Source organism: Toxorhynchites rutilus, chromosome 3 (assembly GCF_029784135.1).
Source record: "Toxorhynchites rutilus septentrionalis strain SRP chromosome 3, ASM2978413v1, whole genome shotgun sequence".
NCBI lineage: Eukaryota > Metazoa > Arthropoda > Insecta > Diptera > Culicidae > Toxorhynchites > Toxorhynchites rutilus.
In genome coordinates this window covers 25,584,992-25,611,016 of record NC_073746.1, presented here as the reverse complement: position 1 = coordinate 25,611,016, position 26,025 = coordinate 25,584,992, and the positions used below count along the sequence as shown (strand labels likewise).

Here is a 26,025-nt window from a genome sequence, read left to right as displayed (position 1 = left end):
TTTGCATGGTATTTAGTTTTATCGTCCCCAAGTGTGAGCCTTGGAAGTTATCCTTGTTGTCCTTTTTTGGTTCAGTGCATGCCAAATTACCTCGCTCCCTATACGAACGATTATCAAAGAAGTTTACTGTGGTTTGCAATGTGGAAAATATTCAGAATTTTATATGTAGTGTATGGAATAACAATCATGAAGATATATATTTGACACACAGGGATACCTCCACCTCTTCAGTTTTTTTGTGTTTTATATCTGAGATGTGTACTTTTTAACATGAAAGGGTGCTTTGAGTTAGCTGTACTTCTGATACGTGCGCCATTTTGACAGCTGTCACCTGCTTTGTGTTTAGTTTGATTCACCATTCTATCATAAATAGACTGACACCTGAACAACGCCTGCAGTGTTCAGGAAACTCAACACAACATCTGCTTTCCCTGGAGAAAAATTGAATCTATACAATACACTTCGAAATTTAAAGTCACGCAATCCCTCTCACGTGTTATAACATGCACTTTTCTTCGGAACAGCATCAAAATCTTACCCAACTAAAGTTCGAGTAACCTCCATATGCAATTCGATTTTTAGCATCCATGTCCATGCGAAGTAAATATTGTTTCAAAGAATCACGAACGGGAATTTCGCTCTTCCCCGACGACTCTTGCATGCGCACCTTATGGCACATACTACCATACAGGATGAAATTAGCCCCCGTCGAAGCGGCTGGACACAAATTCCGTAAATACTGCAAACGAACCACGAAACACGAGGAAAACAGTGCCCCAATGAGGGAGTGAATTTATTAATAGCGTTCACTCTTCGGTTCCTCAGATCTGTACTTTCCAAGCTGCCGCAAAATGGACGAGACGGCCTACATTTTCCCTCTGTTCCGCATGCACTTTCGTGGGCCCTTGATCTGCAGTGGGAACGTGTAGTTTTCGCAAAAAATAAAACCTCCTCGCCACATGGATTCAAACGGTCAGCAGCTGATTTCGCGACGATGAATTTTCCTCGCCCGCCTTCTTCGTGGTCAGTGTTATTGAAATGCTGACCCCATGAGTACTCGACGGCCCACTTATCCTCTCGCCCCAAACAAGCCTTCCGCTCCTTCGGGGGTAATCGAAACCCCGGGTGGGTATTACTTGTTGAACATCGTAGTGAATCAGAATGCGCTGTTGACATTGACCTTGATATGTATTTTTCAGAATAAGGGGCGGGTAACTTCATCTTGCTATTTCGGATAAATTTAGCAGCGCTCCCAATATTAGGTCATCGTTCGTGATCTTTGCGGAGAAACGTGGCTTGGGATGTTAAACACAATCAGACTGGAAAATTTAAAATATTTCTAAATAAGTTCCCGGAAATCTACATTCGCGGCATGCCACACGGGTGACCTCCAAGGTCCGTGTGGATCCACGGAATACGCTCAGAACACGCATTCCGTTTCGGAAGGAAAACTATTGAACACACCACTCAGAGCGGTCATTGTTTTGTTCCGTGGCAAGATAAACTGGCGTTTAGCATACAAGTTTGTATGCACTTGGAAGGTTGCACGGTATTTTAAATTATAATGCAGTTGACATTATCAGCTTTGACAGCACGCTTCGGTCAGGCGAGTTGGAGTAACATGCAAATGTCGTTACTTTTCATTGAACCGTATTCACTTTGATGCATTTCCAGCGTAATGTAGCAATTGGTTGGTTTGGCTCATTTTTATTAGCTGCATCACATTTTCTTAAGAAATTTTGGCTTTCCATTATCTATACTGCTGCATTTTCTATATTCACAAGAACTTTTTTTCGTGGTAACATCCATACCTCTCACGCTAAAGGTCACGAGTTCAATTCTCACTCCCGACATTCTTCCAAAATGGAAGATAAAGTGACGAACCAGCCAAAAAGTGTTAAAGGTCACTACAATACAGAAAAAAAGAACTTTTTTCAATGTACCAAATAACACTTAAATAAAATCATACAAAAATCAATGTTGATGAAGTTTGTCCCCCTCTTGTACAGTTTTTACGTCAATGATATGGATGATTGTCTGACTAGAGACTGCACGCTGAGACAACTTGCAGACGATGGTATTATTTCCATCACGGGTACTAATCCTGTCGTTCTGCAAAAGTCGTTGCAAGATACCCTGAACAATCTGTTCACGTGGGCCCTTAAGCTGGGTATCGAATTACGAAGATCTACGGAGAAAACTGAAATGGTCGTTTTTTCTAGGAAGCACGAACCCGCCCAATTCCAGCTTCACCTATCCGGCAAAACGATCATGCACTCTAAGTTTTTCAAATACCTCGGTGTATAGTTGATTCTAAATGTACCTGGGGAAGACACATTGCGTATCTGAAACAGGAATGCCAGCAAAGAATCAATTTTCTCCAAACAATAACCGGAACATGGTGGGGTGCCCATCCAGGAGACCTCATTCAGTTGTACAAAAGAACGATATTATCAGTGTTGGAATATGACAGTTTTTGCTTCCGATCAGCTGCCAGGATTCATATTCTCAAGCTGGAGAGGATACAATATCGTTGCTTGCGTATAGCCATGGGGTGTTTGCATTCGACACATACGATGAGTCTCGAAGTTTTGGCAGGAGTACCCCCGCTTACTCTTCGGTTCACAGAATTATCCTACAGATTTCTCATCCGTTGCAAGATCATGAATCCATTGGTGATTGATAACTTCGAAAATCTACTCCAACTGATTCCTCAGTCAAGTTTTATGTCTTTATACCATGAGTACCTTACCCACGACGTGCACCCTTCACCAGGCATCTCCAACCAAGTTTGCTTCCCATACTTTTGCAATTCTTCTGTAATTTTTTTATCTGTCCATGCGACAAAAAGTCCATGGAATCCCAGATCATCTACGCTCCGATTCTATTCCGCCGATACTTTCGGCAGAATATGTAGAAGTTAAATCTAATAAAATGTTCTTTACTGGTGGTTCATACATAAACGGGTCCACTGGCTTCGGTATCTTGAATGAAAATTACAGTGCCTCTTTCAAACTCAAACATCCTTGTTCCGTGTATGTCGCTGAACTGGGTGCGATATACTACGCACTAGGGATCATTGAAACATTGCCCATCGACCATTTTTTTTTTTTTTTTTTAGACAGTCTCAGCTCAATAGAGGCAATCCGCTCAATGAAAGTTGTTAAACGCTCATCTCTTTCCTAACAAGAATAAGACATCTATTGAGTGTTTTAGTCGAAAAATTATTCAAGATTACCTTAGCATGGGTTCCCTCTCATTGCTCGATTCCGGGGAATGAGAAAGCGGACTCGCTAGCTAAGGTGGGCGCTCTAGAAGGCACACTTTTTGAAAGGCAAATTGCTTATAATGAATTTTTCCACATTCCTCGTCAGTATACGCTCGTAAGTTGGCAGTGCATGTGGAGTGAAGATGAGTTCGGTCGCTGGTTACACACGATTATCCCTAAGGTCTCGACGAGGGCATGGTTCAAGGGATTGAATGTAGGTCGTGATTTCATTCGCGTGATATCTCGGCTTATGTCCAATCACTACAACCTAAACGCGCATCTCTATCGCATTGGGCTCGCAGCAAACAATCTTTGTGATTGTGGCGATGGCTACCACGACATCGAGCATGTTGTCTGGTCGTGTATCCGGTTCCATGCTGCCCGCTCTCAGCTCTCCAGAGCATTGAGGGCATATGGCTGACAATCGGATATCCCCGTCCGGGATATCTTAGGTAGCCGTGATCCTGATCTTCTGCTCCATCTATACCTGTTCCTCAGAAACGCCGATGTCAACGTTTAATGATGTTTCCTTCGTTGTGTCCCTGTATCATATCCCTCCTATCCGATCTATAAACTTTTGCTTAGTCGCGGCAATACATACACACACTCTTTACAGATACACGGGCCGAAGGTTGTGCAGTCCACTGATGATTCAACAAGAGCCCAAGGTTGTACCGCTTATGACAACTCTACACGAGCTGATGATTGCGCCGGCTAGTGATCATTCTATCCTAGATTCCTCGAGTCGAGAAAAACGCACCACGCTAGATATGGGGTACAGACTAGGGGGGCGTTGCTGATTAACGGTCAGTTGCATCCCAATAGGAAGTATCCCGTGTCGGGCACACGTACAGAGCAGTGAAGACTGCAACATCCCAATTATGAGAACACTTGTAATACTAACCTCGAGCCAACCGCGAGTAATCGGTTACATATTACTAACATAGTTGTAAACAAACATTGCCGAAATATTGAACTCCCGGCCCCGTCAGGCTGACGCCATATGAGCCTTAATAAAAATATATATTTTGGATAAAAAAAAATGTTGATGACTTTTAACGGGTGAGTCATAAGTAGCGGAACTAAATGAAAACACATTTGTAATTTTTTTTAAATTTAATTCTCTATTGCATTTTTATAAGTCCATACAATGAAAATCCACAAGCATATTCAATCAATTCAACAACAAATCGACTTTTACTTGAAATTCTAGAGAACTTGCAGCGGTCTGAATACATATTGTCTCTAGACAATGTCTTGTGACATTGTACATTCATTATTTTGGACCTATACTATACAACAGATTAACCTAGATCTTTCAAACAACCACTTCACAAATCGAAGGTTTTCCGGTTACAAAACGCTTCAATAATTAGTTTTAGCGATATGGTTCAAGTTACAACCAAAACTTCATAGCTAAAATAAACAAATTGAGTTATCATTGTTCCGTTTTTTAGAAAGAACTGGGACTATATTCACTCAATCAACGGTTTATCTAGCCAATTATCATTTCTAAACTCATAAACTTAATTTGCAGTAGCGCAATATATTCTTTGTTCACATTTATTGAAAAAGACTTCAAAACCTCAAGGTAAGTTTAATGAAATGCGCTGTATAACAATACTAATTAGAATAAACATTGAATAAGCTATCGAACTTTGTTCAAAAGTAGGTTATGAATTTTAGTTTCCTTCGATATGATTGTGAAGACATTTGAAGACATTTTTTCGTACTATGTGAAGATATTTGAAAGAATCACCTGACATCATTTGAAAAATCACCTGACATCTTCATGCCTCCCATGGTAGGATAGTTCTGCTACTCGAAGACGTCCGCTAACGGGGTGGTCCCGGGTTGACCGAGCATTTCTTCGTCGCAGTGGTGGAATGCCAGTGCTCGTAATTTCAAGTTGTTCCCCCGAAAGATTCTACTACCCTTTCTCACACATACAAACTTTAATGCCCCTAAAGGATCACGTCTCAATATATTTCGGTTTAAGGCGGTTTCCGATTATCCGTTTGATCTGACAGGATCATCAAAATGTGTGCTCATTAGCGTCTGCGGGATAATCGGAGACCGCCGGAAGCCGAGCGGTGACTGTCTGCAGAGAAAATGGCGGAAAATGTGCCGAGTGCCCGGCCCTCTTGATCACTAAACTGACAATGCCCGTGTTGCCAGAGCTGGACATGCCATACACAAAATTTAACTTTTATATTTATTTACAGTAATACTACATCCCATTGGAGATTAAATTTTCTTCACAATGTTTCGCCAATTAACCCGGTTCATGGCTGCAGTTCTCCGATCCATGGCGGTATCAATTATTCCACCTGGTTTGTGATTCAGCCTCCTTCTTCATACTCCGGTTTCCTGTACACCGCTGTATATTGTTCAGAAACCCGACGTTCAAAAACACCAAGTGCACACAAGCATCGTCCATGCTTCGTACCCGCAGAGGACTACCGGTCGTATAAGAAATTTTCACATGGTACGGATGTTTGGAGCGCAGAGTAGACGCGACTTCCGTCGATACAGCGTTTTCGAATTTCACGAAAGCCAATTTCACTTTCCGCCCAACACCTTCCAACGCCACGTTGGAGAGCAGACAGGAGAATCCATCGCCTGGTCGAATTTCCCTGTGAGTTTCGAATGATTCCGCCTGAGACCCGAACACGGCACTGCACACCGTTTATCGTTGCCAGTCTTGTCAGCATTCAGGCAAAACCATGTTCGTCCATAATTCTCCATAGCTGTCGTCAGACGATTGTATCATATCTTTGAAGTCGACGAAGATGTGGTTCGTAGGGTCTTGATGCTCACGGCTCTTTGGGAGGTAAAAATCTGGTCCATCGTCGAGAACCTTGGCATGAATCCTGACTGATATGTTCCCACAAATCTGCTTACTATTGGCGATTGACGACGGAAGAGAATCTGGAATAACATTTTTAAAGGCACAATTCAGGGTCGTAACTGCACGGTAGTGTGGAGTCTTACCTCTATCTATTATAGAAAGTGACGTACCTGATGAAATGGGAACGTTCGTAAAGGGAGGAGAAGAGCAACAATTGTGGAGGACTGGCGATCAACGATGAGTGCTGGACGAAAATATTACTCAGAGTGAGAATAAACGAGAATTAATTAGGACATTTTCTCTTTAAGCACGACCCGATTACTACAGATAATTCTCACAATCTAGCTTGTCACCTTTTTCTAGATGGGACCAAATTATGGCTCCGAATTGAAGGTCGCCACCAGGCACCGACAATGTACAATTGTTATCGCGAATGAATATCTTCAAGCTGAGTTTATACGATGTCAGTTACTCGGTGCAAGATAAACGCTAAACGAACCGAAGAACGACGAAAGTACCCATACCACCAAATTTGACATTTGTTTTGTATGTGTGTAGCTACTCGCCCGTATAAAAAAAAACTTTAGATTAGCTCGGTTGCTTATAATACAAATCAAATGTCAAATTTTGTGGTATGGGTACGTTTGTCATTCTTCGGTTCGTTTAGCGCTTAAAGTTACGTAATTGGCGTAACGTAACGTGACGGGGCATGAACGTGAGGTGGATGTTGTATGTGAATCGCACTTAACTCGCACCGAGTAACTGACAACGTATAAACCCGGCTTTAGGAGCGGGAACCATGGATGCCAGATGATTTTTTCAGTGGTACTGGTACGAAAAAATGTCTTCACATGCTTGCTATTCACATATACAGGAAATGAACAAGTTCTAAGTTTCGCGCAACGAAAACAAGCAACACACACAGAGCCAAACACTGTTGGCTAGAAGCGACATATAACCATTTGCACTATTATCTTGCAATGCCAGATGCACTTCAAGTGAAATATTCTCATAAAACACAAAACGAGCAGAATAAGCGACCTTTGTTGTTTCAGGCAGAGAAAGATTCTGAGAATTTTCCTCAGAGGAGATGCAATACTTATAAGCTAGCGGCAGCTTACTTACTATGCAAGAGTGGAGTTTACTTCGCAAATATTCTCTTTTCGCTATCCCCCTTCGTTGTTTCTATTCTAGCGGCTGCATAAGATGCCCGTTATTGACAGCTCTGTTCGGAAAAGTACACAAATGGACAGAACAATTGTATGGGGAAATCGAATTGCTTCCAATTTTCATTAATTTAAATCATATACAGACTAAGGGATTGTAATGTATAGCATATAAAACAAATATTAGAAAATTTCCAATTCGATTGGTATGCAAATCGTTAAAATCCGTTCGCAGCAAAAATAGTAACTTTATTTCATAAAAACGTGACCTGTTTCCTGATTTGGCACACTTAATGTTAGACGTAGTTCTACGTCAAAAATCAAATTTTTTTTCTTCACATTTCTTTAGTTTAGGCATTCAAGAATATACTCTAGAAAGGACTTATCGAAAATCCTATTATTTACCGTCTGAGACGAACCAGCCCAGGAGGCTGAAAGTCTCAAAAATAAAGAATAAAAACACAAAATATTATTTATTAAAATTTATTAAAAATATTATTTACCGAGTTAGAGCCATTTTATTGATGGGGTATCTAACCTGTTACGGCCATAACAATGAGCTTCAAACGCGTTTTTCTCAGAACTAGCTTTTTTCAAACTGGCGTACACGATATCTCAAGTTCTACGGAACCGATTAATGTCGAATATATATGGATACAATCTGCAGACATCTCGCTATCGCATGAACCTCTAAAAAATAATATTTTTTAATTTTTCTATTTGTAAAAAATCGGAAACGTAAGAAAAAACGTTTTATACCGCATTTTGTTTTTCAAACGGTCGTTATTTTGCCAAAAAACATGTTTTTGACTTGTCCGAGGTTCATGCGATAGCGACATCTTCACTGATTCAGAACCTGTTCGATTTTTTTGTTTCAGATAACCAGAAGGGCCGAAATCCTGTACGCCATGGCACAACTTTTTTTGCGCGTTTGCATGTGTTATGTTTGTGAGACCGCGCGTCTGCGTGTGCATGTGCGTGTATGTGTTTGTGTGTGCATGTGCGTGAACGTTTGCGTGTACATGTGCGTGTGCGTATGCGGGAGTGTGTGTTTTGGTTGTGAACGTGAGCAGTCAGCAGCTGCGATGTGTTTTTTTTTGTGTGTGAGACTGTGCGCAACTGCGTGTGTGCATGTGTTCGTTTGTGCGTGCATGATGCGTGTATGTGTTTGTGTGTGTAGAGAGAGTTGAGAGTAGGGAGAGTAGAGAGAAGAGAGAGAAGAGAGAGTAGAGAGAGTAGAGAGAGTAGAGAGAGTAGAGAGAGTAGAGAGAGTAGAGAGAGTAGAGAGAGTAGAGAGAGTAGAGAGAGTAGAGAGAGTAGAGAGAGTAGAGAGAGTAGAGAGAGTAGAGAGAGTAGAGAGTAGAGAGTAGAGAGTAGAGAGTAGAGAGTAGAGAGTAGAGAGTAGAGAGTAGAGAGTAGAGAGTAGAGAGTAGAGAGTAGAGAGTAGAGAATAGAGAATATAGAGTAGATAGTAGAGAGTAGAGAGTAGAGAGTAGAGAGTAGAGTGTAGAGAGTAGAGAGTAGAGAGTAGAGAGTAGAGAGTAGAGAGTAGAGAGTAGAGAGTAGAGAGTAGAGAGTAGAGAGTAGAGAGTAGAAAGTAGAGAGTAGAGAGTAGAGAGTAGATAGTAGAGAGTAGATAGTAGAGAGTAGAGAGTTTAAAATAAAGAGCAGAGGGTAGAGAGAAGAGAGAACAAAGTATAGAGTAGATAGTAGGAAATGAAGAGTAGAGAGTTGAAAGTCGAAGTCAAAATCGAAAGAGCAACAATTGATTGCAGAGAAAGAGTAGAAGTTTGAGACATAGAGATATTTGGACTAAAAAAGAAACATTGAATAAAAGAAAAGAAAAAAGTTGCGAGAGTCTGTTCGAGTGCAACAGCAAAGCTATTCCAATGACTGCGGTAAATTTAATAAAACATAGAATTGGGCCGACGAAATGTAATACAGTCAACTCTCCCTAACTCGATATCCAGGGGATCATCGAGTTAGGGAGGTTCGAGTTATGGAGAGAAAAATGCCTGTAAAATTAATTGAAGGTGCCATGAAACCCATCGAGTTAGGGAAATTATCGAGATACAGAACTGTGGTATGCTAGATTTAGTGTGTAGTTGGAATGACAGTTAGGCTAGGCGCAAATTGAGAAGCGTATAGCGCTCGTAAGCGAACGCGAGACTACCAACACGACTCATACGTGCCACAAACGTAGCGTGGTGGAGCGCATATTGAGTCGCAGTTTGGTGTAAATAACATGCCACTCGCATACAATGACTGATTAACATAGAGTTGCGCGATATATTTATTTACTAACACAATCACCCGACCAGTACAGCCATACAGTGTCAAACCCATGGCGCTATATGATTGTTCACCAACACAACTACTACAACCGGCATGACCAGCACGAGAAACTGTGTTCTGTGTTCAGCCACAGCGTCGCGCGAGTCGTGTCTCACGAGCGCTCCACCATCTTGCGTCATCTGGCCAATTTGCGCCCTTCTATCTGTTTTCATTAGCCACAAAAACAGGCGCTATATCGCGCCAAGTTACTCGCGCTATATGCGTCTCAATTTGCGCCTTGCCGTAGAGTATGTTGAATACTACATTGAGATAAAAATATATATTGTTTTTGAGCATTTAAAAGTGCTGTGTGTCTTGTATGTCGGAATATCACATTGGCGATCCTGCCATACAAGATTCGCTGGAAAGGAGAATGAATTCAATCAAATTCTCCGACTGGTGAGCGATAGAACGAGAAATATAAATAATGTTTTCGTTTCTGGCTTAGACGGATGAGCAGATGGAACCCTCGAGATATATATCCAGGTGAAGTGGTACGTGTATTAGTATTGGTAGACAAAATATGATGTCGTAATTATTTGCGTTTCATGTATGAATTCTATATGGATAAATGGAATTCTATAAAACGGAGCAATGTTCAAGGTACTCACGGTTTCATGATAATCTGAGTCAGGTTTCTTATGAAATCTTGTAACTGTTTTTATTTGACGGCTGATAGTTGTAGTATCATGTATTTGTTTCTATTATTTATGTGGTGAGAAGGGTTGCTAGGAAAATGATTTACCTAAAGTCAAAACCGTTGAGCCGAGTTAAGCCCAAGGCCAACTTGTACTAAAAGTTTTGAGTCGAGTATAGTTCTAGGCCAAAACAGTTGAGTCTGGTTCAGCGCAAGGCCAACTTATAAATAAAAAGTATCACACTGAGTATGAATCATAGTCAAAAAAAGTTGAGTCGGATCAAGCCCAAGGCCAACCTGTACTAAAAGTTTTGAGTCGAGTATAGCTCTAGGCCAAAACAGTTGAGTCGGGTTAAGCCCAAGGCCAACTTGTACAGAAAAGTTATACATCGAGTTTCGGTTACAGTTGAGTCGGGAGAAGCCCAAGGCCAACTTATATTAAAAATAAATAAATGAGATAAAACAAAATTCAACGAGTGTAGCTCAAGGAACAGTTGAGTCGGGTCAAGCCCAAGGCCAACTTGTTAAGTAAAAAACAGCTGAGTCGGGTAATGCCCAAGACCAGTGTATATATAATTTTTTTTTTGTGTGATCCAATGTTCAATGCAAGCAAATACAAGTGAATGTATAGAGGAAATCAACAAACATTTAAAAAATTAATTCAAATAATCAAACATTAACAGACAAAAAGTTAAGTCGTACATCGCGTAATGTTGCGGAAGAAACAAAAGTGGTACAGGTTAAGCAGGGAAAAGCGACATCAAAATGGCTATCGGGCTCGTGGCTGCTTAAGCCATTTGCAGAGAATTCGCCCCTCAACATACGCAGAGCGGAGTCAGAGTAGCGAAAAGAAGAATTCATTCAAGCGCTGATCGAACGTTCTGTATTGGAGATCGCGATGAAACTGTGCGCAGCGCCATAGACGATTAGTGGTGGGTAGCATGAACAAAACGAATCAAAACATTTGGTATACAATCTTTTCATTGACTTTCTCTTGAGTTAATAACTCAGATTGAAACATATTTGTTGTATTCGATAGTTTAGACGCTAAATAAAAACCTTTTTCATTGAAATATTGGTGAAAATACAATGCAATAATTTCAAACTTCTGATTGTCAGTCTGACATGCGGTACAATGTACAACCAAAGTATGTGTGTCATGCTATCGTGGTACCTGTACAACGCTGTACACGTACAGCGCTAGTACAGTTGTATGTCTGTCCAAGGTATTAGAGCGTGTTGAATACTACATTGAGAAAAAAATATATATTGGTTTTTGAGTATTTAATAGTGCTGTGTGTCTTGTGTGTCTATCACAAGAACATCGAGTTTGGGAGAGTTGACTGTATAACAAACTGAAATTAAAAAAAAAACAAACCGAAATGGAATAAAGGCGGAATTCAGTCGTTTCCCTAATCAATTTAATCAAAAAATATATAGAAGAACCGCGGACCGCAGAAGGAGGGGTTTAGAAATGTTAACGCTTGTCCACGGGAGAAGAGGGAGAATCTAAAACAGTGCTTTTCCTGTCCACGTGGTGGTATGTGGACAACCCCTTGAGATTTTCAACGTTCATTTCGAACAAATAAATACGAACGCAGCCTACATCATTTCTGGAAACAATGCCGAAGCCTTCACTGTAAAAACTACAGAAAATGATCGATTCTGAAGGGCCATGAAAAGCCGCATCAAACGCCAAAATTTGTATACGAAGCACAACGAAAACAACAAGTGTTTAGTTCATTGTAATTCAAATCCCAAAGTTTAGGTGCTGAAGCAGGCATTCAAAAGTGAAATAAGAGGAAAATCAACTGTATTTGAGTTCGCATTTGTTCATTGCAACCATGGCTATCATTATTGATCAGGTAAGCTATTGTTTCCAAACGTAATGCTTCAGCTAGGTTATGCGCTCTCTGATCATTGTAGGAATTACGCACAAAAATCGATACCGCCTGCCGCACGGCGGAAGAGTTCACCAAACTTTACTATGAAAGTGTGGACAAGAAACGCCACCAAATGGCCCGCCTGTATATGGACAACGGTCTGCTAGTGTGGAATGGTAACGGTGCCACCGGAAAGGATAACATCCAGAAGTACTTCCAAGAGTTGCCTCGATCGGAACACATATTGCAAACTCTGGACGCACAACCCATCATTGACGATGCCGTCTCATCGCAGCTCACGTTCGTGATACAAGTTTCTGGGACCGTTAAGTTTCAGGAAAATCCATCGAAGCCATTCCAGCAAACGTTTATGATAACGGCACAGGGGGACAAGTGGAAAATTGCCAGCGACTGTTTCCGTTTGCAGGATGCTATCTTTTAAGTAAACTATAATTAAACTGACAATTTGATTCACTGGAAGGGTTAAGACTTTTTATTTATTGTTTCTTCGATTTCTTACTTTCCGGCTCATCTTCATTCACAAAGATTGCCTTCGGTTGGGTTTTCGAGTAGGCTGGCGCAATCCAATAAGGGTTCTCTTCTGCCTCCTTCGCATATTTGAGGATTGCCTCACGAGGATCTTGATCGTCTTCCACCCTCTTGCTCAGGCCCAGATTCCTAATGACATACGATGACAAGGTACCTCCGGAACTGGCAACACGCCCACCCTGTCCACTGGTAATGGGCAAATCCGGTCGCTTGGATTTGACTGGATCCAAACGATCCTTCTCCAGCTTTTTTCGATGCGAGCGAGACTTCTCCTGACGGAACATCGGCAGCGCGTGAGGAGTAATGACTTGGGCAGCTCCGATCACTTCCGCATCCTTCTTACGACGATAGGTTCGAACCACGCAAAGTTTGGCCCCCCTCATGCTTCGCTTCTCATCGTACAGACCTCGGATAATTCCATTTCCACATCCGAGGAAGATCTGGTTCAACTTCGGATGCCAATGAGTTCGAATCACATGTGAATCCGTGATGGGAATAGTCGTTACCGTCTCGAAGGTTTTCGTGTCGAAAAAGAACAAATTTGCATACTTTTGTCCTTGCGGAAGAGACTCTCCGGTCAGCACCATGGTATCATCCGGACTGAAGCAACAATCAGTTGTATCGTAGCGTGAGAATAGATTGTCAAATACATGGAGAGGTTTTTTAAATGCTCTCATGTCCCATAGTTTGAGGGTCTCATCCATTGATCTGCTTGCTAATATGCTTCCAGCATAAGAAAAAAGAATCGACGAAATGTCACTTCCTTTAACATGAGCGTCTCTGACGCAATGAGTCGTATTAACAAACATCTTCCTCGTGTCCCACGTTTGTATGGAACCATCACTGCAGCCAGCAGCGATTAGGGTCGCATCTCTGTTATAGGTGCATGTAGTGGGAATCGTCTTCAAGCCTCCCTGAGCTCTAGTTTTGATAACATTTCTTTGTTCCTTAGACCGGGCAAATACCCACGTTCTTAGCGTCGAATCCATCGCACAAGTCATGAACTCGTCTTTCTTAATAAAATTCCAGCTTCCGCCGGTCAGTCCTGCCACGTGACCTTTTGTCCTGGTCATATCAGTAATATATTGATCACCCTTCACGCATTCCATCTTCTCGAACCCATCGCGGTCCAGCACCTTCGCCTGGGAACTTCCCGAGATCACCAGAATCATATCTCCCGTGTTGGAATAATGCAAATCTCTAATCGGATGGTTCTCGCACGGTTGCAAACTTCTAAAGCTTTTCATTGATTTATCCATACCGGAGAAATCCCAGAAATTCAGATTATAATCCACCGAACCAGAGGCTAATCTCACGCCAGAGGTATCAGCAGCTAGTGCAATTACCGCCCTCGAGCCATGCCGCATTTCGACCTCATGTGAATTAGGTATTTTATTGATCGGAGCATCCTCGTCAAAATCATCATCCTCATCATCGTCGTCATCGTCACTGTCATCTTCATCACCATCTCCCTCCCGCTTTCGTTGCTTCGTCTTTCCACCCCCCTCCGGTGCCATCATTGTTGGCATCGGACCAATTATCTCCGCATCACTGTCGTCATCGTCGTCCGATGGTTCCGCCGGTGGCAGCGGAATAGCCTTACCATCTGACTCCGCTTTTGGGGCGTTTTCTTTTGCCTTCTGGATCATTTCGTTGATGTCAAACTGTTTGGCTTTCCGGCCAAATCCGGATATTCCCATCAGTTCCTGCATCTTGCTGTTTTCTAAGTCGTTTGAGATTTTCTCCACCTCCGCAGCATGCAGGGCGCTTGATGGACCGGGTCCGGGCGTTGATTCGAATCGACCGAACGAACCGAATCCGGAAGCTGGAAAGATGAACCTCGTATATGAACATTCAACGGGCACTTATTGCACTTACCTGTGGGATTCTCTTCATCTTTATTCGTGGTCGTTTTCAATTGTATTTTTCCGAATGTTATTTTTCCTCTGTTCATGCTGGCTATAAAGATGCGAATCGATTTTTACACCCAATAATAGCCGCAAATCAACGATCGGACGTTTTGTTTGTATACAAATAAACGGAGAACGGAACCCTTCAGAAGTTTTGGAAATACACTCGAAAAAAAGCACATTGACATGCATGACTAATTTTGAGTTGGATTAAACTTTTCTATCGGACCGCAATTTTAATCACAAATCTATTTTAAAACATCGCCATTTACGCGTTATTCATTTTATTTTAGGTAAAATATTATAATTATCTAATTATTAATTATATATAATACTAGCTGTACCCTGTCACCAGGGATGCCAGGTTTGAAGACATGTCCTCATTTTGAAGACATTTAACTTACTGTTAAGACATTTTGAAAACATTCACCCTCATTCCGGTTCACGATCGGCGATTGGATTGATTGGATTTCACGATCCGATCGAGTTCGAAAATTTTGCATTCTACCCGTTCGCCTCAAATTCTGAAGGGCGGTGAATTTCGAATGTCGAAGTTTCATCGCAGCAATCAGACAACTGTAAAACCAAAACAAAAACAAAGGAGACATACAGGAAGTTTGTAATGTGAAAGCTGCTGGATTGGGCCAGGTTCCTGTTAGGCAAGTGGTCACTTTCACATGGCTTCAAAAAAGCACAATCTGCACAACTGTTAATAAAGTGTGCTCATCCGGAATGAAAAGCATTAGCGCAAGCGTCGATGCTGGGCCAACAAGATGTACCGGCGGGAGGAATGGAGTCAATATCGAATGCACCATACAGGACGATATTGTGTTCTACGGACTGATCGATGTTTACAACAAATTCCACATGGGGAATTGCGCGGAAAATACTGTGAAAAAAATCTGCCAGGATCAGGATGAATTCGCTTTGAACAGCTACAAACGAAGTACTGCAACTTGGTTTGCAAAGATTTTTGATGCACAAATAACGCCTGTGACAATCCCTGGAAAGCACGGCAAGCCGGATGTTGTTAGCGGAGATGACGGATATAAACGAATTAATTTCTACAAATTCAGTCAATTGGCTACAGTATTTCAGGTAGAGATGGGCAAAACAGTTCACTTTGATGAACGGTTCACTCACTAACCGTTCATCTAAGTGAATCAGTTCTTTTGAACCGTTATTTCGCTGTTTCGTTCAGCGGTATTAAGAACAACATAGAATGTTAACAGGAACCCAACATCAATAGACAGCTATTAATTGATATCGTTGGATTGGATAGTGTACGTATGGGATTTATATTCTTGAAATTTAGTGAGGAAAGATAAGCTGCATCTTTAAAAATCGCAAACTGTATGTGAAAATATATGTTTATCGATCGACAAAAGTTTATGTAATAATTTGATGCGCACAACAACATATGTGCAATTTTTCATATTCTCTTTTTGGACAAACACAGGTTCCATGTAAGATCATATTTTATAATTTTTATTCAAGCAAAAAAATCAGCAGCGATTTTCACTAACAATCAATCATACAAACAATCACGATAACACGTACACGCAATAGGCCAAACAATGAATTGAAATCAACGAAAAAACTTTTTTCTCAACATGCCCTCACTATAATATTTTATGTTTACCTAATCCATGAATCGCCCCAGATTTTTTCTGATAATCAGAAAGCATATGATTGTTACGCTCAGTTGAAAAAATACATGAAATTGAAAATATATAGTTTTGGTTTTAAAACTACGAAAATCTAATTTAATTTTTAACCCAAAATTGAGTATACATTAACAAAATAAACCATGAGTTACATGCATTTTGCTCATAAATGACAAATCGTTTTATTTTCCTTACAAGCTGTTACTCTCTCTTATTTATGTCAGACTAGCCAGAAGGGCTAATCCTAGAAAAGCCCTCGATCCCTGGTCTAAGCCACGGGGACCATTGAGGGTGGGCTTTCAACTGCCTCTTTTAACTCGGCTAGCTCGAGCTTGACACTCGGAGGCTCAAGATCGGCTCACTCTCTTTTTGGGCACAAATCAAGGATTCAGTTCACAAGTAAAAACACAGATAGATTCCTTTTTTTTTTGTTTATTCAACTTACATTTGTGTATATGTCAGTGTGATGTGGCCGGCCGGATGTTGTCGAGCGAAACCTGGGCGCCGCGAGCTTTGCCGTAGCTCGAAGAGTTACTATAGGGTTGGTAACCCTATGAATTCCGGGCAAAAATATTGGGTCCTGATGGGAAAAAATTGAAAGTCCAGAGTTACTACTGGGTCTTGCTCTTTATCCAAAACCATACCTGATCCTTCCGTCCTTTCAGGTCGAACTGCAGTTTTCAAATGTTTTATTTGAATTTCTATAATCGGGATCACTTTAATAGCTTTTGTTGTGCCTTGGATAAAGAGCTTATATTGTAGACCCAGTAGTGCTTTCCTTTTCCCATCGTTCCCTTTTTCGGATGTCGCTTATCAAATATCTATTGCGCAATCCAAGGCTTTTATGGCGTTTTCGCCCGACAACAGGTTTATGTGTTCGGTGTGAGTATATGTGTGTGTAATTATATTTATAGCTAACTTAAATCCTAGTTCATTTGAAATTTCCTATACTCTAATTTATTTAATTCTATATCTAACTTAATTAATTGAAGAACTAATTTCTAAACGGTAACACTACCTCATACTCCCCCTAAAAATTAATCGATAACAATGTTTGAGATTAATTTTATCTAGTTGAATTATCTCAAATAAGCCCAGGGTCGAGTCGCAACTTTTATTGCATTCGAGACAAACAAAAATTAACAGATCTGCGTCAAAACAGCAAATAGTTTGTTCTCCATACAAGTAATGGAAACTATTTTTCGACGTCTCTACTTCTACGAATAATTATTTGGCCTTCTCCTCTCTCAGAATCTCAAAACATATATTATCTCATTGAATTATTCTCACTATCGAATTTGCGAATTCTTCCTGATATATAATAATATTAGCTGAAAACATTATTTTACAGTGTTGGGTATCATTGATTGCTGAAGCGCTCATAATAAGATGAAAACGTTGAAAAGTTGTAGTGCAGACAAAACCGGTTTAATCATCTACAGTTCGCGATATGAATTTCAATTGCTTTTCTTTTTTCCACTGATCAGTTTTTCTTCATTTTTCGCGGGCTACTACCTCAAACAGGCTTCTCATTATAATATGCAAACTATTTCTCTCTCATTCCGTTTATTCCAACATGACTAATCTAAAATTAACCATAATCCATAAAAATAGTGCTTTCATTCAATATCAGTTCGCCCAGTTATACTATAAAATTATAGCTGGTATACCTCCATTGCTTATTCTAATACGACGCTCGACTCGGATGCAGCGCACAACGTATTGGTACTTAAAATATACAAATAAAACAAAAATAATAACTGTATCCCTTTCAGCCTTGTTTTGGTATACCCGGCTTGAGATCCGCAGCCGAATAAACCCCGAGATACTTCCCCTGGGCATCGACGAGCTCGTAGCAACTCGTCCCTCGTCGAGAAACAATAGTGCACGGTGTGTACAATGGACCCAATTTGGACTTATAAGCATCTTCAGCAGAAGACAACAAAAAATTGCGTTTATAAACGCACTGTCCTACTTCATATGTCGGTGCCGCTTTAGGATGCCGAAAGTTGTACGTTCGCACACCTTTTCCATAGGCATTTTCCAAATTTTTATGGACAGCCTCGAAAACATTCCGATCAATTTTTATTTTCAGACCAATTCTACCCGTTGCAGTCGTGTTGGACGTGTCAACGTCCCGACGATGGTCCTCCCCATCAGCTACAACTTCATGCCCAAACAAAATTCTATACGGAGTGAATCCCGTGGATGAATGGACCGTATTATTGACCGTGTATTCGATTTCCGATATCCTGGTATCCCAAAGGCGCTGATCGGTCTTGACGTACGTCCTCATGCAAGCATTAATGCTACGATTAAGACGCTCCACCGGATTTGCCTGGCTGTGGTATCGAGCATTGGCCCAATGCTTTACCTGGTAATGCTCAAGGAATTCCTGGAATTTGCGACTAAGGAAACAAGTGGCATTATCGCTGATAAGAATTTCTGGGACCGAATAGCGATGGAACCACTGTTCCTGGAGGATTTTAATTATGGATTCGGTTGAAATTTTCTTGACGGGTACTAACACAGTCCATTTGGAAAAAAGGTCCAGTAGTACGAGCAAGTGAGTATTGCCAGTTTTAGTGCGGGGTAGGGACTGAATAAAGTCGATGGCCAATATTTGAAACGGCTTTCGAGCGATTCGGGGTTGTCCTATGGTTGGATGTTGCGAATTGTAGGCTGGTTTGCATTCCCTACACACTTGACATTGGCTTACAAACTTCCTGACTGAAGCGGCCAACCTCGGCCAGAAATATCTCCCTCTCATTTTGTGCAACAATTTTTCATACCCAATATGGAAGTTTGCCTCGTGCTCTTTTCGAAGAATGACCTCCCTCAGTTTCTCCGGCACACAAATCTTCCACTCGAATCTGAAATCCAATACCTCAGTTTGACAAGGGATGAATTTCATTAATTTCTCATCCTCAATTTTGTAGTCTAAATAGTCCTCCGGAGCAGCTAGTACTTTTTTATACAATTCGGAGTACCATCTATCCTCTTTGAGGTCAACTTCTCCAATTTCCAGGGAACGCGATAAGGCATCCGGAATGATGTTGTCCTTACCGCGTCTATGGAGAATTTCGAAATCGTACCCCTGGAGAGCAATACTCCATCGACTTAATCGGGAGGAAGTGCGCCACTTTCCCTTCATTATATGGGTGAGGGCGGAAGCGTCCGTGACCACTAGAAAGTGGGTTCCCTCAATATAGGGACGGAACTTTTCTATGGCCGATAATACAGCTAAACCTTCCTTCTCGGAGGCAGCATAGGCTTGTTGCGCTGGGGAAAGTTTCTGCGAGTAATAGGCCACAATTTTCTCACCTTCCTCATGCTGCTGTGTGAGAACAGCGGCAATAGCACTATCACTAGCATCCGTCTGTATTTGGAATGGTTTCTCGAAATTCGGGTTGGCCAGAATTGGAGCAGCAATCAGGCAGTCCTTTAGACTGATAAAAGCTTGTTCAGCGGTTGAATTCCAGGCTATAGTTTTGGGTTTCTTGCGAAGGAGATTTGTTAGAGGAGCCGACACCTCACTAAAATTAGGGATGAAACGCCGATAGTAATTGGCCATCCCTAAAAATCTACGCAGCGAACGGAGAGAACCCGGACGCTCGTAATTTATTATTGCCTCTATTCTTTCTGGACTGGGGCGCAACCCTTCGGTAGACAGTATATAGCCCAAGTACGGTAACTGTTTTACGCAAAATTTCGATTTGGCGATGTTAATCGATAGATTGGCGGATTTCAGTCTCCGAGCCACTTCTTCCAAACTGTGGATATGAGCTTCAAATGTATCGCTAACGACAACTATGTCGTCGAGATAAACGAATACGTTAGGCTCAAGTTCCCCGTATCCCAGGACCTTGTCCATAAGTCTTGCTAATGTGGCTGGGCTGTTAACCAGTCCGAAAGGTAACCTGGTAAATTGGAACAAGCCTCTCCCCAATATGGAAAACGCGGTATATTTCCGTGATTGTGAATCGAGAGGAATCTGTAGAAACGCCTTGGTTAAGTCAATCGTAGACAAGAAACGGCTCGCACCTACTCTACTCAGAATTCGATCCTGGTGAGGGAGAGGGTAAGCATCCCTTTTGGTCCGATCGTTTAAACGTCTGGCATCTAAACATAAACGCACTTCTCCCGTTGGCTTCAAAACTGGTACCGTGCTCAACGACCAATCGCTCTGGCTGGGTTCAATAACTTCCTGTCGCAACATTTCATTCAGTTCCTTATTAACTTTTCTTTGCATTTCAGGAGAAGTCGGATAGGGATTAATTCGGACGGCGGGAGCGTGAAGAAATTCCTCCTTAAATTCAATTTTGTGCGATATCCAATTAGTCACGTCAAGAGTTTCACCTTCGATAGCAACTTTAAAGTGAGTCTTTACGTTCTCAAGGATCGCTTTCTGGGATTCACTTAAAATTTCTTTCTTTTTCCCTCCCTCGTTAACAACTATCTCTTCTACATTAGTCTCAGTTATTTCTCCAACCTGCTGAACGCTAAGCAAAGTCGGTTTTATATTAAACGATTTCCAAAAATCGCTATAACCCAGAATCAGTCTGCGCTTCAGCTGTGGGGCAACGAAGGCAGGAATGATTTTATTTTCATTGTTGAAGGTTATTGGCAAGTGAACGTAGCCTTCTACCTCGACCGGCGTACCGGAGGCAGTTTTCAACTGAACTTCCGTTGGAAACACTTTCAAGTTAAGGTCTCTTAACAATTTCTTGCACCCTACCCCCAGGACGGTCCTATGTGCTCCACTGTCTAACAGTCCTATTAATTCTCTCCCCATTACCTCTATCTTTATGAATGGTCGGCTATCATCATTCACTGGTAGTCGCAATTCTTCTATATCCGGCCCTGAGTAATAATCTTCATCGAGTACAAGTTGAAAACCATTTGAACTCAACTTGTGTATAACGCTGTTTGAATTTAGAGGATTTGTCGATTGTGCTTCAGATTGCCTCTTCAAGCTGAATGCCTCTAGTTTTTTTGACAATGCGGACAGTAAAATGTACTTACGTCTGCAAAGCCACATATTCGACAAAATTTTGTTCTTTCCTTGGGACAATCGACATAATGGTGACCTGCTTGCCTACAATTGTAACAGGTTCCTATCGGAGGACGTTTATACTGGGCGGCCAAAGTGTGCATAGTTCCTCTAGCTGAACCTTCCATGGGATCCATAATTAGTTCTTTCCTTCTCTCCTGTTCTCGTCTTTCCCCTTCTTGTTGCAAATTTTTCTTCTTCTCTCCTATTTTAGGTCTATTACCATAAAAACTTCTCTTTTCTTTTTCGGAATTGACCATTTTCGAATGTTTTTCCGGAATATAATCAAGTTCTATTTCATTCACATGACTACTTTTTGGGTGGTTGAGAGTATCACCAGGTTTTTGAAACATGTTCCAGTTATTCTCATCGATTATTCTACCGTACTTTTTCAATCTTGACATTGATTTTACTCCCGCTCCCGTCAATGCATTTTTATAATCAAAACGCATATTGCGCCAGATTATTTCAAACTTTCTCCGGTCCGACACTGATCTAGTCATGGACTGAAAGAGTTTTTGTATGTCATGAAAATAATCGGAGAACTTCTCACCACGCGCTTGCCGGCGATTAGTGGCCTGGATTTCAATTTGGAAATCTAAATCCGGTGGCAAGAACTCGCGTTTGAGCTCCCGTTTAAGTTCAGACCAACTACGGAAATCTCGATTTGCAACCCCATCCATAAACCAATCTTTAGCACGCCCTGAGAACAAGTGGAATGCAGATCGGAATAATTCTCTCTCCGAGATATCTTCCGCTTTGCAGCGCATTTTTATTTCCTTCAAAAATTCGATTAATCGTCGACCTTGATCTTTCCCGTCGTACTTCAATTTCCATTCCGAAACGGGTATTCTCTTCAAACTTCTATGTTTCGTTTTATGTATTTTTTTCGGAGCTTTTGAGCAGATGCTCTCAGCACTAGAACAGGAAAAATCAGAGCTTTCATAAGAAGAAGAACTGCTATATGAGGATGACGAAAAGCTCATTTTTCGGTGATGCTTTCCATCATGTTTTCCGGAAAAAGAATTATGGTGATTTTTGAGGATCGATTTGTTGTTCTCAGTTTTCATGTTACTATTCGATTCGATATGGCCAGAGGTATTCTCGATACTGCTCTCGGCTATAGTTTCTCCCTTTTCCTCAACTTGCTTACTACAATTTCGGCTAGCGGAGCACTTGTTTTGATCTGACTCTGTTTTAAGCTTTTCATTTAAGTTCACCAGTAATTTTTCTAACTTCTTTTTTCGATCCCTATTCTCCTCATACTCTTTCTTCCGTCTTTCCTCCTCCGCAATTTCTTTCTCTCTCATCTGTTTCTGTTGCTCTGAGGTCTGAAGTACAAATGATTTAAACATTTTTATCAGCTCTTCTGTATTGTTTAATTTTCCCTGCTCATATTGATCCAATATGCCTAAAATTTCTTCGGGTTTCTCTCTCGACGATTCACCTGCTTGTTGTTTGCCATTGGCTCCTATTTCTTCACTCTCACTCGTCTCGTCGTCTTCAGTTCCGACATTCCTACCTGTTTCATTCCACTCCTCTATTTCACTCCTGACTTCTTGTAACACCTCATGTATTTCTGACTCTATTTGTGTTGTTTCCGAAGCTTTATGTGTAACACTTATATCAGGATAATATTTTTGCATTAACCACGTAGTCTGCTTTTGCAATGACTCAATCCCTGACAAATATTTTTCTGCTCTAGGAGCTTTCAAAAGCAACAGCACTCTAACTCGGTAATGAGTGAGGCGTGTTTTCAGTTTCTGACGCTGCCAGTTATCCACCTTGCATTGCGCAAGCAAATTTTCGATCCTTTCCAACTTCGTTTTGATTATAAATATTTCCTCAGTAATTTCCCTTCGTGTTTGGGATGCTGTAAATGTTTTTGATTCAGTTTCTAATTTAATTTTATCCTTTAACTTCCTTCTCTTGGTACTCTCATGTTCATCAGACTCGAAATAAACATTTCTTATTAAAAGTTCATGTTCGACCTCTTCAATTGAAAGGTGAGACACATGTATGTGTCTGTACAACTCCAGCAAATCCATTTTATTATTAATACATTTTTTTTTTTCTAGGTTCAACGTATATCGACAAAATTATTCTTAAACAATGAAACTATTATGTATATATATACAAAAATTCAATTACAATAAACAAAACTCCCACAAAACAAAACAAGAATGGATTTGAGTTGCCTCAGATGAATCAAGACCCAATAATCATTATTCTCTCTCAGTAAAATGCGAATATTCACTCCCGGTATTTGATGTGATTACAGCAGAACCTGTTCACTTTTATGAGTGTACGCGCACTAGTAAGCCTAAACTCAGATAATTCTACTGGAGTCGCTCGTGCAACGCTACCGTTTCGAAATTCTAATCGATTTTTGAAACAACCGTCCCTATCTCACTATCACCCTATTTTCTATAGTGTATTACTTGATTACTGAAAACTTGATTTGCATATATTTTAGTTGGGCGCCATTTGTTACTCTCTCCTTAAGAGAGTCATAGTTACTCCCGCCGTTTACCCGCGCTTGCTTGAATTTCTTCACGTTGACATTCAGAGCACTGGGCAGAAATCACATTGTGTCAGCACCTGCGGAGGCCATCACAATGCTTTGTTGTGCCTTGGATAAAGAGCTTTTATTGTAGACCCAGTAGTGCTTTCCTTTTCCCATCGTTCCCTTTTTCGGATGTCGCTTATCAAATATCTATTGCGCAATCCAAGGCTTTTATGGCGTTTTCGCCCGACAACAGGTTTATGTGTTCGGTGTGAGTATATGTGTGTGTAATTATATTTATAGCTAACTTAAATCCTAGTTCATTTGAAATTTCCTATACTCTAATTTATTTAATTCTATATCTAACTTAATTAATTGAAGAACTAATTTCTAAACGGTAACAAAGCGTTCTCGTTATATTTATCCATTCCGTCCGGCGCAAATCAGTTCAGCTGCACTAGTTTGTTCGCAAACAGTTCGGCCGCAAACACTTCGTTCAGTTCGTTCACAAACAGTTCACTCGCAAACCGTTCTTACGGAATCAGTTCGTTCCGTTCGTTCACAAACCGTTCGCTCGCAATCAGTTCGTGGGGAGAACTACCGTTCGTTCACTCTTTTCGGCTAACTAGTTCTTTCGTGCCGTTCGTGAACGGTTTGCCCATCTCTAATTTCAGGTGAGAGTGAAAACGTTACCGCTGGGAGTGCATCTACTCTGAATAATGGTGCTTCGGCTACAATTTTTATGACATGAAGTGGCCGAAAATCTCAAGTGCAAATGATTGGCTCGCATTATTGGATTTTCCGATGTCGAAATCGATCCAATTTATTTTCCAATAGCGCCTGCTAGCAATTCCTAAATTACTCCAGCTGACCGGTATTTGCAAAGAGGTTGTCGCCATGTTGGAATTCAAGTTTAAGTAGTCGCCAATCATCCTATCGGAATGTCGGCTGCTTGTTTGGTCACACATTTGGCGTACAATCTCAACACTGGCCAGACTGTACACCGATCTGCAATCTGCAATTTTCAATCAACCTGATTGAAAAACTGTAAGATTTAGTTGGAAAATGTAATAAAAATTGCTTCCAAGTCTTGAGTACCACAGAGTATGTGTCTTATGGAATCAGGAATTGATCAAGACAAAAGTGCATTTATTAGGTTTTTGTTATAAAATTTCTGTAAAGAAATAAAACACATTAAAAGAATGTGCACCCAAGTGCCTCACGAAGCTGATTAATTTTTGTGATCTTATCGAAGCTGATTTATTATTGTATCCATATAATAAATAACATTAGATTTTTTATATTTTCTCTCACGTTCTTACAGCTATGGATAATCATTTAAAAACACGGTTTTTCTCGAATGTTGACAAGTCTGATTCAGCCAATAATGAACGGTGTGCGATGCACATGTGACAGGGTGGCGATCCGCCGGAATCATTTGAGACTCACATGTCGGCTCTGGCTTGCAAAGTTTCCATAAATGCTTTCGTTTCGGACTTGGTAATCGTACCAAGCTTATTGACCAGATCGGCTTTGGTCATTCCAATGCCAGTATCGATGATAGTCAGAGCCAGCATTGTTGTATTCATAACGAATTTCGAGAGCATCCGAAGAGTTCAATCAATTCCGAAGAGATCTTCTTCTTCTTGAATGGCGTTCACGTTCCCTGTGGAACTTTTGCCGTCTCAACGTATGCATTAACTAGCGTCATTTAGTAATACTAAGTTGAGATTTCTTCAGCCAAATAACACGCCTTGAATGTATTCCGAGGGGCAAGCTCTAGAATACGCGTGACCACAGTGCAAGTTGAAGGAAATTTCTTTGACGAAAAATCCCTCCGACCAGAACGGGAATCGAACCCGAACACCCGGCATGATAATGTGAGACGCTAACCACTCGGCCACGGGTGCACATAGAGATCATTTCACGCATATCAGCGATTTCGGCCTGGAAAGCAAAGATTTCCACATCTTCGGTTGGTTCTGGCATCTGAAAAATTGAAAGTTTTAAACAATAAAATCATAACCGAAATTGCACAATGCTTTACATTTTCAAATTTAACATTTTATACTTCACATTGCAAGTAATCGATATTTAAGAAAACCCATATATATATACCTTCGAGCCTTTTTGATCTATTTGTAAAACATTCAGAAATTTTACTGCAATAGTCGTCCTTGAAAAAGTCTAGAACTATCAGC

At 40.9% G+C, this 26,025-nt stretch overlaps 2 protein-coding genes, 1 long non-coding RNA gene and 1 pseudogene across 3 annotated transcripts; 3 read left to right on the top strand and 1 right to left on the bottom strand.

Annotated features, from left to right (window-relative positions):
- The first annotated feature begins 11,949 nt into the window (after nt 1-11,949).
- On the top strand, nt 11,950-12,619 carry LOC129775917 (NTF2-related export protein). The gene is made up of 2 exons (XM_055781165.1): nt 11,950-12,121; nt 12,183-12,619. Exons 1-2 carry the CDS (start codon nt 12,101-12,103, stop codon nt 12,579-12,581), a joined length of 420 nt encoding a protein of 139 aa, XP_055637140.1. The 5' UTR covers nt 11,950-12,100; the 3' UTR covers nt 12,582-12,619.
- Nucleotides 12,605-14,726, bottom strand: LOC129775916 (gastrulation defective protein 1 homolog). The gene is made up of 2 exons (XM_055781164.1): nt 14,567-14,726; nt 12,605-14,513 (listed from the first exon to the last, which is right to left on the bottom strand). The coding sequence occupies exons 1-2, from the start codon at nt 14,640-14,642 to the stop codon at nt 12,637-12,639; spliced, it is 1,953 nt and encodes a 650-aa protein (XP_055637139.1). The 5' UTR covers nt 14,643-14,726; the 3' UTR covers nt 12,605-12,636.
- Nucleotides 14,727-15,143: 417 nt separating this feature from the next.
- On the top strand, nt 15,144-24,745 carry LOC129772963 (acetyl-CoA acetyltransferase, mitochondrial-like; annotated as a pseudogene).
- Nucleotides 17,935-20,645, top strand: LOC129777600 (uncharacterized). Its single transcript, XR_008743263.1, has 4 exons — nt 17,935-17,984; nt 18,041-18,276; nt 18,361-18,831; nt 20,523-20,645. It is a non-coding gene; the product is annotated as an uncharacterized LOC129777600 (long non-coding RNA).
- Nucleotides 24,746-26,025: the final 1,280 nt, after the last annotated feature.

What these genes read in the sequence shown, in the direction of transcription:
- LOC129775916 (XM_055781164.1), bottom strand. Translation starts at nt 14,642, where the DNA reads ATGAACAGAGGAAAAATAACATTCGGAAAAATACAATTGAAAACGACC. An exon ending in AGATGAAGAGAATCCCACAG is followed by an intron (nt 14,514 to 14,566) that starts GTAAGTGCAATA and finishes TCATCTTTCCAG; the next exon opens with CTTCCGGATTCGGTTCGTTC.
- LOC129775917 (XM_055781165.1), top strand. Translation starts at nt 12,101, where the DNA reads ATGGCTATCATTATTGATCAG. An exon ending in TGGCTATCATTATTGATCAG is followed by an intron (nt 12,122 to 12,182) that starts GTAAGCTATTGT and finishes TGATCATTGTAG; the next exon opens with GAATTACGCACAAAAATCGA.